Raw genomic sequence first — 14,592 nt, forward strand, 5'->3', positions numbered from 1 at the left:
AAAAGTCGTTGAGACAGAACATCAACGACTTCGGAAAAACGATATAATAAATTGCAGGCATAACCAAGATGGCGTAGTATTCGACGCACTAACTGAGATACAGGTTTTTGCACTTGTACTGTCTGCTTATAATTTAGAATTTCTTTAGTTAACCTGAATATTGTTTTCAGGATTGTAGTTCGGAACAAATTGCGTGATCTAAATCTGTATGATACGCATCACGCAGTTCTATAATATGGAAAAATTCTTAGTTTTCCCGCGCGTATTTTGATGCTCATTGAACACTTTAACGGATTTTTTTTAGCACCATTTATATCATATTTTGTATTTATAGCGATAATACATATCACAAATAGATAGGTACGTATGGTCATCAAACCTAATACGTCAAAGTATTGCTCTTACAATATTTAGATCCTTTTTTTGTAATTGATTCTTCTTTTATCCTTTTTTTATTCTTACCTTTATTATTGCAGTTTTAGTCAACGTATAATTACGTGAGTCGTATTTAATCTCATATTCTGAATTCTGTAGAAATGGATCTGCCTTGTGATTGGCAGACCAACAAACAAAGACTTTCAGAACGCAGTCAATATTTATTAGAGACAGGACAATGGTCTGACTGCAAATTTGTAGTTGGGCAAGAACCCCATCAACAAACATTAAAGGGACATAAATTATTTTTAGCTATGTCTAGCCCTGTCTTTGAAGCTATGTTTTTTGGGGGTATGGCAGAAAAAAATGACCTGATACCTATTCGAGACGTTCAACCAGAAGCTTTCAAAGCTCTTTTAGAATACATATATACAGATCGAGTTGATTTAAGTTCTTTTGAACTAGCCTGTGAATTATATTATTGTGCCAAAAAATATATGCTTCCTCCTCTGATAAAAGAATGTACAAAGTATCTATGTTCTGACCTGTCTCCAAAAACAGCTTGCAGAGCATATGAATTTGCTAGATTATTTGATGAGCATGTACTGATGGAAAAGTGTCTTCAAATCATTTGCACAAAGACAAATGAAGTTTTGAAAGAACCTAATTGGGAAGAAGTTGAATTAGGAACATTATTGACAGTGCTAGAACAAGAAGATTTACAAATAAACTCTGAAGTGGAATTATTTAATGCAGTGGAACGTTGGGCAAAAGCTGAATGCACAAGAAAATCTCTTGATCCTAATGATGGAAAGTCTTTAAAGTCAGTAATTGGTAATGCATTATCAAAAATTAGATTTTTAAGTTTAAGTGCTCAGGAATTTGCAGAAGGGCCAGGAATGTCACCGTTACTTACTCAAGATGAAACTTTTGCAATACTCATGAACACACTATGCACTGGAAATAAAGCACCTATGCCTGAAGGATTTTCAACTAATTCACACAGTAGAGTTAACATATATAAACCTCCAGTTACACGTACAAATTGTTCCATTGTAAGTTGGATAGATATTGCACGATAACTTTTAGATTTTAACTATTCTTCATGAGATTTCATTTTGCAGAGGTTTAAGCCAGTTAATCCATGTTATAACTCATTTATGTCACATTGCTGGTCTTTACCAACATCTACATATCGTGAACCTGTTTTTATTAATGATGCTGAATCCAGCAGTACATTACGAAATACACCGCCAACAGTAATTGATAGTGGAGTAAGAAAGGATGCTGAAAATTTATCTGTAATTGAAGGTGGTATACAAGAGGGATTAAAATATTATTGTCTAAGATCTGTTATTCGATTAACAGAATGTCTTAATGCAAATGTGTTGGACTGTTCCGTGACCTTTAGTGTAGACAAAAATATTTATGTATTAGGTGTACAAGTACCTACACAGATGACTGAACTAGTAAGTTAAATAATATCGGAGACAAACACAATGTTCAGACTTTACATTAACCGCTATATATTATTTTTATTACAGACTAATGACTTGAATTATCCTCTTAGTAGTACTTCATATACCGAAATTTTGTATGCTCATCTTCTCGATTCTGATAATACACGATTAACTTACACGCACTTTTCGACAAAAGTAAAAATTAATACCCTTGTGGAAATTACGTTTAATCGACCTGTTTATATTCAAAAGAATAAGGTATATATTCAAATAATAATTTTAAGCATACTAGAATGAAAATCTGTAAGTACTTGTGAAAATCATTTTTACTTTTTTCAACTATAGGTTTATCGAGTTGGGGTAGTTTTTAATACACTTGGGTGGTATCCAATTGGACTTTGTACCCAAGATATGACCTGTGATTCTGTATCCTTCTCATTCGGTGTCGGTAATAGTGCGGATAATGTGCGAGATGGTCTCATTCGGTCTATAGTTTTTACATACAATGATAATATGTAATACGAATAATAAAATTGGCTGGCGTAAAAATAAATTTAAAATAAAATATAATATAATAAATAAAATAAATTTAAATTTAAAAATAAATTTAAATACGTACATTAAATTTTAATAACAAAACAGTATGTTTTATTCTGTTTTATACTATTGATGTATTATTGTATCTCTCAAATTATGTCGGTGCTATTATTAAAAACTGTACAAAGATATATTCACATACATTGGTTCTAGTTATAATGAAAGTCAAATTTGTATAAAACTATTCTTTTAATTTGTATATATAGAAATATTAATGTTTATTCTATAAACAGAAAAGTCTGAATTTTACAATTTAAATTTTAAATCAGTGGATTACATATTAATACAATATATGTATGTTTTTGTTTATTATTCTAACATTAGTATTATTGTATTAAATTATAACTTTTAAGAAATTGTTACTGTACAAAAGAATGTTATAAAAAATTTGAATATAAAAACATGATTATGCTAATAATATATAAAACATGTTTCTTTTGTATTATGTTCGATTTAATTTTATATGTATACATAGCAGAACTGATTATATTCCTTTTATCTGAATCGTTTAACTTTCTTTCAATATTTTAGAGTATTATTGATTTATATGATACACAGCGTGTCCATAAATATCTTGAAAACAATGGATGATACAAAAAATTTACCTTACAATGATTTTGGAAAGCCTTGTGAAGGTCATAATTATATTCTTAAGTGGGAACTATATTTTTTTATTCCATATTTTTATAGCCGACAGCAAAACATTTTCAAAATACTACTTGTACTTTTTGCACCATCGAGATATTAATTCTTAAGAAGGATGGAAATTTGTATTCCTTTCAAAGATATCCACATAAAAGGACAAGCGACTAGCCTTTCTAGTAATAATATTTAGTACACACATACAATCGGCTCTTTTTAGTTAATTATTATTTTGCATATAATTTTAGCAATCTCCCTATGATATACAATGGATAACGCCAATGTAGCCAGCATATCAAGTTTGATATCTAACATTTCAATAGTGATTCATGCAAAAAATACAAGCAATGGTGTTTTGAAAAGGTTTGGATATCGGTTACAAAGGTATGAAACAAAAAGATATGGTTCCCATTTAAAAATATAACCGTGATCTTTGTAGAGCTTTTCACGGACATTGCAAGATGGAATGAATATCAGTATGATACGCTCCCCTCGAAATCGGACAACGTACAATATTTGTTTCAAGTATGTTTCGACATCCATTGTTTTCAAAATATTCGAAATAAGGAAATTGAAAATTTAAAAAAATGTATTTTGAGATAAAACGGACACATTGTATATAATGTAAATATAATTTATCTTAAATATATAATTGTTTATTTTTTTATATAGTTTTCATAACATAATTATATGATAATTATAAGCATTAAAGTTTATATCATTATATTTATTTGTTCATATTTATATTTGCTTATTATATACATATAATAAGAGGGAATTTTATAAAATGTAATCAGTCTATATAATTTATCATATACTTTTCGTTATGTAAAAAAAGTAAGAAGAATAATACATCTAGATATGTGAATTAAACTTGTACCTTGAACATTTGAACAATGTTCTTACAATTATTAAAATTTGTTCTTTATAATATCAACATACAATGTATATATAAGTGATACATTAAATAACTTTTGATACAAGCAGATAACAATTTTATATATGTATACTTAAAAAAACTTTACATCTTTGATTGTCTATTATGTTTTATGTATAATAAAATCCCATGTGTCTTTCCATCTGAACTTTAAAACTTCCTTGGCACTTAAATGAGTTGTGCCATAACTAAGTATAATAAATTTTTTAAATACATAAATAATAAAGGTCATCCATACGATAGTACAGAACTTTAATGTATATATCAAAAAATTGTGCTGATATCGAACTCTGGAAATTAAAAAAGCTGAGTTAAAGTTTATAAGTGTGTTTCAAAATATTAATAAATTATAAGTGATAAATCATGCAACTGGAACAGGTGGTCTTTCTCTTGGAAGAAGCGCTTTCTTTTTCTAATAAAACATTCATTTCAAAATATTTTACGACATATTATACATATATGTATAATATAATGTAATTTTTCGATCTCCTAACCCTAGTATCTTAAACTTATGCTCCCACTAAAAAATCACTGTATACAATTACAGAAGCACCATTGTATCGACAATTATTCTTATTACGACGATCTTTTTTCTAATTATTATTGAAAAAGTTTCCAGTTACATAAGATCCGTTTTGTATATAATCTCTCTAACATACCTAATTACATAATATAAATGTTCTATTGTTGCTGCTGTAAGCAGTAGTTTAAAAATAAATGCTGGTAAATAATGATGAAGAAATAGAGTTCTTTCAACAAATATAAAAGGCAAAAAATGTAATAAATATCCAGCTAACAACATGCTTCCAACATTAACAAATTTCTTCCACTCTTCATATGCAATATCAAAACACATTCGTTTCCGTCTTAACATATAAAATATTAAAAGAGATGAATAGACAATTACACATGCCGTTCCAGAATACCAAATTGCTATATTCCCTAATAAATGCACTTGAGCCTGTCATAAAAATATACATATATGTATATATATATATATATAATATAATTAATATATATATAATTAATATATATATATATATATATATATATATATATATATATATATATATATATATATATATATATATATATATATATATATATATATATATATATATATATATATATATATATATATATATATATATATATATATATATATATATATATATATATATATATATATATATATATATATATTAATAAGTGATAATGAATATTATTGAATTGTAATAAAATCGGATAATTTGTTTAGAAAAACATATTTCAATACATATTTACATTACTGTCATTAGAAACCCAATATGCAATTCCTCTAGACATTAATGGCCAATCTAAAGGATCACTAGAATACATATGACTGTTTTGTCCTTCTTGACCATTGAAAAGCATTTTTATCTGCAATTCTACAAATTTCTCCCAAAAGCTCAAAGTAGTTGCTTGTAATGGAATCATTTCAGCATTAATTAATTCTCTTTCTCTTTGCTTCTGATCTTCACTTTTAGTATATCTATGTTCTTCAACATTCCATATGGAGTCTGTTTGGTCTACTAATCTATCTGCCACTACTTCATGCTGGTTGAAGCCCCAGTCAGGCAATTGCCTTCCACTAAATTTTAGTGCATAATCTGTATTTACATGTATTAATCGAATCTGGCTTTGAATCGCATGCCAAACATCATCAGTATTATCTTTGTTAGTAACCTCCACTTTCCAAAAATTTTGGGCAGGCATGGATACATTGTAATCAATATAACAAGACACCTCTTGACTCTGAGGTGTCATTGGGGCAGCAACATCATGTGAATTTAAAGCTCGACTTGTAATTCCATGTACTAATTGTATTATATCTCCATGTTTTATTGGTTCACTAGGTTTTGTAACAACTAAATCATTTCGCTCTGGTTTTTTCACAATCCACCAATTGTTGACATCTTTAAACGAGTAACATGTAACTTGTTGTTGGTGAGAACTGCCTCTTCCATCTGGATATCTTAATGGATACATATGACTATGACTATGAAGCCAACAAGCTCTTCCATATGTATGTCTCAAGGTAATCTGTGATCCATGCGTAACTTCTAAAGGTTGGCCTTTTGTAATGCTAGCAAGACCACCATCTAGACTTGCTTGAAAAGCACTTGTCATCACTGAGTCGTGTGGTCCAGCTTTAGAGAGTATTGTTAAATGTATATAAAATACAGTCAAGTAAACAGTACAAATAACACTTAATATTATCAATATTCTTATCATAAGATGAATGCATAATATTGCGTTAGATAAAGTTTTTCTTGCTATTAGATTCCAATAATCATAAGCAATTAAAAATAATGCAAGGATCAATGAATATAATCCAACATATTTTACACTGAAAAAAATTTATATTAAATTTATGTTAATGAACTTGTTTATAGAAATATTTACATAATATTTTTAAAGTTTTACCACAATGCACATGTTAAATTAGTAATGCCCAAAATTAACCATATCCACCAAGATAAACATGTTAGTCGATCCATTACTTTTCTGAATTTGATAATACATATCAGTCCAAATAATGAAAACTGCATTAGAATGCTTTCCATTAGAATAAATCTAGATTGTGTTAATAAAGCATTGTCTGAAACAATAATACAAAAATATATAACTAATACAATATAAATATGTATATGTATTTTATATTCTGTAATAAAAATATAATATGATAAATTACCGAATAGTAATAAAATTCCCGCCAAAACAGCAGTCCATTGTTTTAAACCTAATTCTAAGATCAAATGATAGGCTGTCGGAATTAATAGACTGCCGCATAATGCCGGTACTAATCGTAATGCGAACAAAGGGACAATATCTGCGTAAGGGCTTCCTATCCTGTCAAATTTAAATTGACCATCGAAATCAGCTAAATACGCTACTGCAGAAATAAGCTGTTTTCCCAAAGGAGGATGTGAGTCAAAAAAAAATGTTCTTTTCATGTAAAGTCCTATATATTTTCCATAATGCAATTCATCAAACCTGTTTTAAATACATCAATAATTATTATGATATTTTAATTGAAAAATATGCGGAAATACTTAAATTTCTACACAAAATTCCATAGTTCATATACAAACTTTTAATTTAAGAAAATTGAAAATTTGTGATATTTATAAATACGTCTCAAATTTATATTATATATAAAACATATATATCATGATGTATTATTACGTGTATTCTATGTATAATATATATATTAACGGTTAGAAAATAACTTTTTTTTTTATACTTTCATTAATATAAAAAATAACTTACACTATACTCCGTGGTTCTTCTAAACGATAAAATCGAGTAACAATTCCACTTACTAATAAAATAACTGAAATTAAATCAACTTCGAGACTGATTTTAATTCGAGTTTTTAGCGTTTCTAGCGTCTTAAACTTCTCAATTACATTTGAAACAATTTCTCCGTCTTTCTATTAAAAAAGAAAACTAATTGTGTTGTATGTGGGTATGTATATACAGGCTATGTTAGTTAAATATACAAAATGTGTAAATATATGCATATAAATTCACTAAAGTTTGGAAAGAAGATAAATATATATAAATATTCAATGATAAAGAATAAGTTTGAGTTGGTAGTTAAAAATATCAAATAAAAAACAAACGGGCCAAAGATATAAAAAAGATTTCAAGAAAAATTAAAAGTTATCTTTTAATTGCTTAATTATTTAATTATTTACCTACCTCCTCCTGTTCGACAACATTTTCGACACAATTGGTAGAAATATGTTCATAATCAAACTTGGCGCTTTGCACCTGCGATTGCTTGTTATCTAATGTCCTTCGCCTTCGACGAACTATCATTGCACAAATTTGCTATTCGAAACAGCCGTTGTACTATACCTATATCGTATTTTTATTTTCTTAATTGCTATTATTTCGAAAAAATCAAGAGAGTCGTTACTGAGCCACTACTTGATGTCTAATGTCGACCCACGTCATCAATCGAGGAATAGATTGGACATATAAATTTCTGCTTATAAAAATTTCAATTTCCGTAAAAGTGATATCCCAATTTCTTTATTATTAAGTAGAGGTAGTGTTAAACATTACGATAAAATATTAAAGACATAGAATTGATATAAGTGACCATCAGGCTTAAGGTATACGATGTGATATACATGTAAGATAACGGTACTATCTCCGACATTCCCTTTGGAAATCCTTTCTCCGTATCGTATGGTAGTTTTGTACAGTATATACATATACGTCATTTTATTTATAAGGAACGAAAGTTTCTTTGAAATTTAAAAAAATTGTGAATGATTTCAAAACTGTTTAATATATGATATTCAATATTTTATATCATCTGGTATTTAACAAATTATAATACTAATTTTCCATCATTTTCAAAATATATTGCATTGTTTTTATAATTATTAGGTATAATGTGTTTATATTTATATATTCGTATTGTAGATTGAGACATGGACAATGATAAAATTTGTTGTCCCATCTGTTCTAAAGAATTTTCCTCTGTAATAATAGAGAATCATGTTAGTAAATGTTTATTCCTAAATGAATCAGCAAGCAAAGAATCTTCATCATCCTTTAAAGATGGAAGTCCTGCAAGGAAGTATATGAAATTAAGCGATACCAAAGTAAAAAAGGACGATGTAGGATTAGTAAAAAATACAACTAAAATGGTATCATCAGTAATGAATATAGATTCTCAAAGTCCAAAGACATCAATTAATATTAATGTACTTATCTTTTTTCCTTTTATAAAAAAGAGAAGAATATTAAAATAGAAAGCTGTTAATAATAATAACTTCTAGACAGATAAAAAAATTACAAAGTTATTTGGGAACGATCATATACCTCTTGCTGAACGTATGAGACCTACAACACTTTCAGGGTATGTTGGTCAATTGCATGCTCTTGGACCATCTACTGTTTTATATCAATTGTTAAATAAGTCTGAAATACCAAATATAATTTTATGGGGTCCACCTGGTTGTGGAAAGGTATATTAAAATAATTTTATTATACATAATCTACTAATTTTTATATTTTAATAAAATTGATGTAACAAAATTTTGTTTATATAAATGTATATATATATAGGTTTATTTAATTACAGACGTCTTTGGCAAATGTTATAGCTTACATATGTAAGAATAAGTCAAATGGTAAAATGAGATATGTTAAGTTATCTGCAGCAATGGCTGGTGTAAATGAAGTAAAAGAAGTAATCACTATTGCTTCTAATGAGTTAAAATTTAACAGACGTACAGTGGTTTTCATGGATGAAATACATCGTTTTAATAAAATTCAGCAAGATGTATTTTTACCACATGTTGAATCTGGTATCATTACACTAATTGGTGCAACAACAGAAAATCCTTCTTTCAGCTTAAATTCCGCACTTTTGAGTCGTTGTAGAGTCATTGTTTTGGAGAAATTGAACACATCTAATTTAATGTCTATATTAAATCGAGCAGTGTCTTCACTAGAGGGAACAGTATATAGCTCAAATAAGAAATTGGAAAGTGCAAATCAAATACCAAAATTTATTATAGATGAACCGAGCATAGAATGGCTGGCAGAAACTTGTGATGGTGACGCGCGTATAGCATTAAGTGGACTAGAATTAGCAGTTCAATGTAAAATACAGAGCAATGAAGAATTTTTACAAAATGGTCCTGTGACCATAACATTAGCTAACATTAAAGAAGGCCTTAAGAAAACTCATATGTTATATGACAAGAGAGGTGACCAACATTATGATATGATTTCAGCTCTACATAAATCTGTTAGAGCAAGTGATGAAAATGCGTCTCTTTATTGGTTAACAAGAATGATATTAGGTGGTGAAGATCCAGTTTACATTGCACGAAGATTAGTTAGAATGGCATGCGAAGATATTGGGTTAGAAGATCCAAAAGCACTTGGTAACATTCATAAAACTAATTATCTATTTTATCTGGAGTCTTATGCTATATTATATGATTATTTGGGAAATAATTTCCAGGAATTGCTATACATACAATGCATGGTTGCAAGATGATAGGAATGCCTGAATGTGATGTCCTTTTAGCACAGTGTACAACATATTTAGCAAGAGCACCAAAGTCTAGATTAATGGAAGATGCACTCAGAGCTGCTCAAAGAGTAATAGCTGAACATAAAGGACCTCAGCCTGGAGTACCTTTATATTTAAGAAATGCTCCAACAAAGCTTATGAAGAATCTAGGTAATCATTACATATTGCTTGCCATCATTAAAAATCATGTGTAATGAAATTTAAGACCATTAAAAAGTATTTTCTTAATAATATATTATATATTATATAAATTTTATTTTAGGATATAGCAAAGGTTACAATATGAAACATAAAGATGAATCAGGAATGAATTATTTACCAGAAGGATTAGAAAATGTAAACTTCTTTGATTACCATAAGAATTATATGACATAAGTATAAACTTGAATAAAATTGAATGAAAGATTGGTTACAATATATTTATAATATTGAAGAGTACAGAATAATAATATTGCATACATATTAATTATCGAGATACAGATTTAAGTAAGAAAACTATGCTAGTTATCAAAATGCAAATCTAATAGTTTTAATATACATTTTGTAGTCGAAGCAAAATTATGCAGAATTTCAATAAAAACAGGAAGACAGTGCAAGCTTAATGTGATTTCATTTCAATTATTTAAGATTTATGATAGATTTTAACTGTTAGACATATATGAACATTCATTTGTTTAAATCGGAACAACGCTATAAAATTAATGACATCGATGTCGAAACTGAAGCTATTTTATAAAATACTTGAAAATACGGTTTTTGGACTGGCACTATTTTTCATCTTACTGACTCAATTACTTCATTGTTACTATGTACTTAACATTTTCTCCATATAATAGTTTTATTGTTAGCAGGCATGTCAATAACATTTATTAACTTAATACCATTCTTTTCTGCTAATGCCTTCAGATCATTAATATCTCTCAGGCCCCAGTTTGAATCTTGAAGCTTCAATGATTTATCGAAATTAACGTTACTTTCTGGCGTTATTTTTCCGTCTATAGCATAAGGTCCATATGTAAATAAAATACCATCATCCTTTAACAGTTTACCCGCATTATTAAATAAACCAACACAACACTGATAAGGTGAAATATGTATCATATTCGCATTATATATATAATCAATATTGGCTTCTTTAAAGATATTATTACCCCAAGTATGAAAATCTGTTGTAATATCTATCTTTAAAGGGTCTTTCACATTTATAAGTCCATTTGTATGAGCTGCAATACTTTCGAATAGCCTTGATTCATATTCTGAAGGATAAAATGAAATTTGAGGAAAATGGGTAGCAAAATAGGCTATATGTTGTCCAGAACCAGATGCAATTTCCAAGAAAGTTTTATCTGGACTATGCTGAATATATTTTTGAAGAACTGACAAAATTGGACTTTTGTTACGTTCAGCTGCAGGATAAATTAGCTTTTTGGCAGCCATAATTCTGGACCTTAAATTAGAATCTAACATATTATTTGTCACCTAAATTTAATTCTTATTTTCTTATTTATTTATTTTATTGAATTTAATAATTATTTCCTTATTTCCTTTATTAGTATTTAAATATTAAATATGGTCTGTTCTTTTGTACACTATCTTTTAATTACATTTTCATAACTAATTGTTTAAAAACTACTTAAAAAAAGAAAAAACGAATATAAATCTTACCTATGATTAGCAGCACAGTGAATAATTGCATTCATATCTAGTTACTGCACTCATATTAATATTTTACCTGAAAAATTTAAGTGTAAATCTTACAATTTTTTTTGCCACAAACATAATATATATTATTTAAAATTATGATGTAAAATATAATACATATCAGCAATGTCTATTAAATTTAAGCTTCATATAAATTAATTTACATTTATTATATTTTGGTGTGTTATAATTGTATTGATCTTTATATTATATTATGCTTACAATACAATGAAACAAGCATTCGTATGAAGTAAAAACTAATTTATGCAAATATATATTTCTATTATGTTTATTTAATAACAATGTCTAGAATGTATATCAAAAGTACAATAATACATGATCATTTATATGTTTTATTAATTGAGTATTTTTCACATTTCTTGAACTAACTACACTAAATTGAATCAAGTAACATATAACTTGTTTAATTGTCAGAACATTAATGACTCCTTTTATCATTGTTCCCCTTGCCTTTACTCAATTTTTCTTGATTTCTTTTATTTTTCACTGAACTTGGTATATATACAGAATGTCCTGTCTTTTTCAAGTGTTCAAATAATTTATTTTTACTAGGAAATTCAAGTTTACACATGACACAACAATGTGCTAAATCTGGCACTTCAATGCTTTGTGATCCATTCCTATTTTTACCTCCATTTTCATTTTCTAAAGATTTTCTTTTTGCACTTTTAGCCTTCTTACTTTTAGATTTCTCATTAATTGCAGTACTTGTTTCTAAATTATTAGGTAATAATTCTCTTTCATCTATTTCTTTGATTATCTCTTCCTCACATTTCCTTATTTCATCATTGGACAATTTTTGATTATTTTCAACAACTTTATTTAATATTGTCTGCTTGTGTTGCTGTTTTTTGCGTTGTTTTTTTGATAACAAAATATCTTCATTGATATTTAGATCTTCGTCACTAATTTGTTCTACTACTAGACTCTGAACATTCTTTTTCTGTTTTTTCTTTTTTTGTTTCTTAGGTCGCACAATTTCTTTATTTTCTTGGTCAGAAATAAGCTCATCTTCAGAAGTTGTATATTCATTATTATATTTCAGTACTTTAGGTGATACACGGAGGAAATCGTCCATCTGAGATTCCACAGCAAATTTAGATTCTTCTGGATAGCACATTATTCCTTCTGGTTTTGCAAAATCCTTAAATTCTTCATCATCTGATATTAATTCTGCCTCTGAAATTTCTTTTTCAGCACTACTTTTATTCTCCATATTATTTTGAACAGGATTTAATAAAAAATCAGGAATTTGTGAATCTGTTGCTAGTTTTTTCTCAAATTGTGAGATTGATTCAGAATTAACATCACTTTCTTGAACATTTCCAAATTTGTTACATTCTTTCATCATAGATAGTTTTATCATTGCAATATTATCTTTATGTCTTTTAGAGTTTTCATGATTTTTAAATGCTTTATGTGTTTTAAATATTTTATTGCAAGCTACACAATACAGAGAATTATCATCTATTGCATTTTCATCATCCATGTCTCCTTCAGAAGATAAATCTTCTCCAAATTCTTGATCAAGATTAGCTTCAATATTTTTAAGTTCGGCCTCTATGTTTGTAGATGTTGACCATTCTGATACTTTATGTTCTTTTAATTGTTTTTGTCTTTCTAATAATTGTTGTCTTCTTCGTTCTTCTACCTTTTTCAAATTTTCTTTTGCATGTTCACTAAGCTTAATTATATGAGCCTGTACTCGTTTATCACGTTTACGTATAAATGCAACTAAATTTCTTACTTGTTCATTTCTTTCTTTCTTAGCTTTGTCTCGAACTTTCTTATTTTCTTTCTCAATAAGACGTGCGACTTTTCTATTAGGAGCATCTCTAATGTCATAAGGATCTAACCATGCAAATGATCTTTTTGTGTTATAACTTTGCCAATAAGCATAAAATTTATGAACAATTTCTTTATATGAACTTTGTGAATCTCCAAATCCTGGAATTTCTTCATCTAAATCTTTTTCTTTTGCAAATTCTATGTCCTCGACTGCTAATTTTTCAAATACATTACGATAAGTAGTATAAAATCCTTTTTCATCGTCTCCATAACCCTTGAAACAAGTAGTTGAGAAATATTGAAAGAGATCAATAGAGTCATCCTTATAATCTCCATCAATACCACCTTTTAAAATAGCTTCACGATGGTTGTCATACCAGGTACGTTCATGAGGATCACTTAATACTTCCCAAGCTTGTTGAACAAGCTGAAACTGTTCCTTTGCTTCTTCTGGATTATTTAAATTTTTGTCTGGATGCCATTTTAAAGCTAGTTTTCTGTAAGCCTTTTTTAAGTCATCATCAGAAGCATTTCGTGGTACCCCTAATATCTCATAGTGACACTTCATTGTAGCAATGACTAATATTTCTTATCTTCAATATTACAAATTGTAATTTTGCAATACAAAATTATGTAAATCATACACTACAAGAAGATCATTAAATTGATGATGATATTGATATTGATAACAAAATATTCATATTGCGTATTTCTATTCGTTTACTGATAGTCTCTATTATCATATTTTATATCGTATACGACGTAAAAAGTATTTATATTAATAGATCTAAATACTATCATATCTTACCGAATGTTTCTTAATGCTTATTTACGCTTGAATTTTTGCTTTATGCTTTAATAATGTCCGTATTTATTAAGAACCATAAAATGATACTAGATAGTTCTTTTTACAGCTCTTTAGATATAATTATGCTATACAATAACAAGATTCAACAATTTCAGCTTATTTTATATTATTA

At 27.9% G+C, this 14,592-nt stretch overlaps 4 protein-coding genes across 9 annotated transcripts; 2 read left to right on the forward strand and 2 right to left on the reverse strand.

Moving 5' to 3' along the window:
- The first annotated feature begins 211 nt into the window (after nt 1-211).
- LOC126869369 (BTB/POZ domain-containing protein 1-like) lies at nt 212-3,741 on the forward strand. The gene is made up of 5 exons (XM_050625805.1): nt 212-360; nt 477-1,430; nt 1,500-1,844; nt 1,920-2,093; nt 2,181-3,741. Exons 2-5 carry the CDS (start codon nt 537-539, stop codon nt 2,352-2,354), a joined length of 1,587 nt encoding a protein of 528 aa, XP_050481762.1. The 5' UTR covers nt 212-360; nt 477-536; the 3' UTR covers nt 2,355-3,741.
- A 321-nt stretch (nt 3,742-4,062) lies between these two features.
- On the reverse strand, nt 4,063-14,427 carry LOC126869218 (uncharacterized). Its single transcript, XM_050625453.1, has 11 exons — nt 12,251-14,427; nt 10,977-11,562; nt 9,351-9,508; nt 8,420-8,532; nt 7,741-7,872; nt 7,306-7,469; nt 6,728-7,029; nt 6,460-6,634; nt 5,296-6,382; nt 4,671-4,972; nt 4,063-4,301 (listed from the first exon to the last, which is right to left on the reverse strand). Exons 1-11 carry the CDS (start codon nt 14,178-14,180, stop codon nt 4,115-4,117), a joined length of 5,136 nt encoding a protein of 1,711 aa, XP_050481410.1. The 5' UTR covers nt 14,181-14,427; the 3' UTR covers nt 4,063-4,114.
- Nucleotides 7,559-10,704, forward strand: LOC126869368 (ATPase WRNIP1-like). Of its 5 annotated transcripts, none has more exons than XM_050625799.1 (6): nt 7,559-8,368; nt 8,476-8,759; nt 8,835-9,023; nt 9,140-9,950; nt 10,031-10,252; nt 10,365-10,704. In XM_050625799.1, exons 2-6 carry the CDS (start codon nt 8,484-8,486, stop codon nt 10,475-10,477), a joined length of 1,611 nt encoding a protein of 536 aa, XP_050481756.1. In that variant the 5' UTR covers nt 7,559-8,368; nt 8,476-8,483; the 3' UTR covers nt 10,478-10,704. The 5 variants fall into 5 exon arrangements, with proteins under 5 accessions (XP_050481756.1, XP_050481757.1, XP_050481759.1 ...); XM_050625800.1 differs by having other exon boundaries at nt 7,559-8,190; XM_050625802.1 differs by having other exon boundaries at nt 7,559-8,179.
- Nucleotides 10,496-14,567, reverse strand: LOC126869371 (methyltransferase-like 26). Of its 2 annotated transcripts, none has more exons than XM_050625808.1 (3): nt 14,421-14,567; nt 11,768-11,834; nt 10,496-11,549 (listed from the first exon to the last, which is right to left on the reverse strand). In XM_050625808.1, exons 2-3 carry the CDS (start codon nt 11,800-11,802, stop codon nt 10,916-10,918), a joined length of 669 nt encoding a protein of 222 aa, XP_050481765.1. In that variant the 5' UTR covers nt 11,803-11,834; nt 14,421-14,567; the 3' UTR covers nt 10,496-10,915. The 2 variants fall into 2 exon arrangements, with proteins under 2 accessions (XP_050481765.1, XP_050481766.1); XM_050625809.1 differs by lacking the exon at nt 14,421-14,567 and adding an exon at nt 11,968-12,227.
- Between the last annotated feature and the right edge of the window lie 25 nt (nt 14,568-14,592).

This window comes from Bombus huntii, chromosome 9 (assembly GCF_024542735.1).
Source record: "Bombus huntii isolate Logan2020A chromosome 9, iyBomHunt1.1, whole genome shotgun sequence".
In the NCBI taxonomy this organism is placed as follows: Eukaryota; Metazoa; Arthropoda; class Insecta; order Hymenoptera; family Apidae; genus Bombus; species Bombus huntii.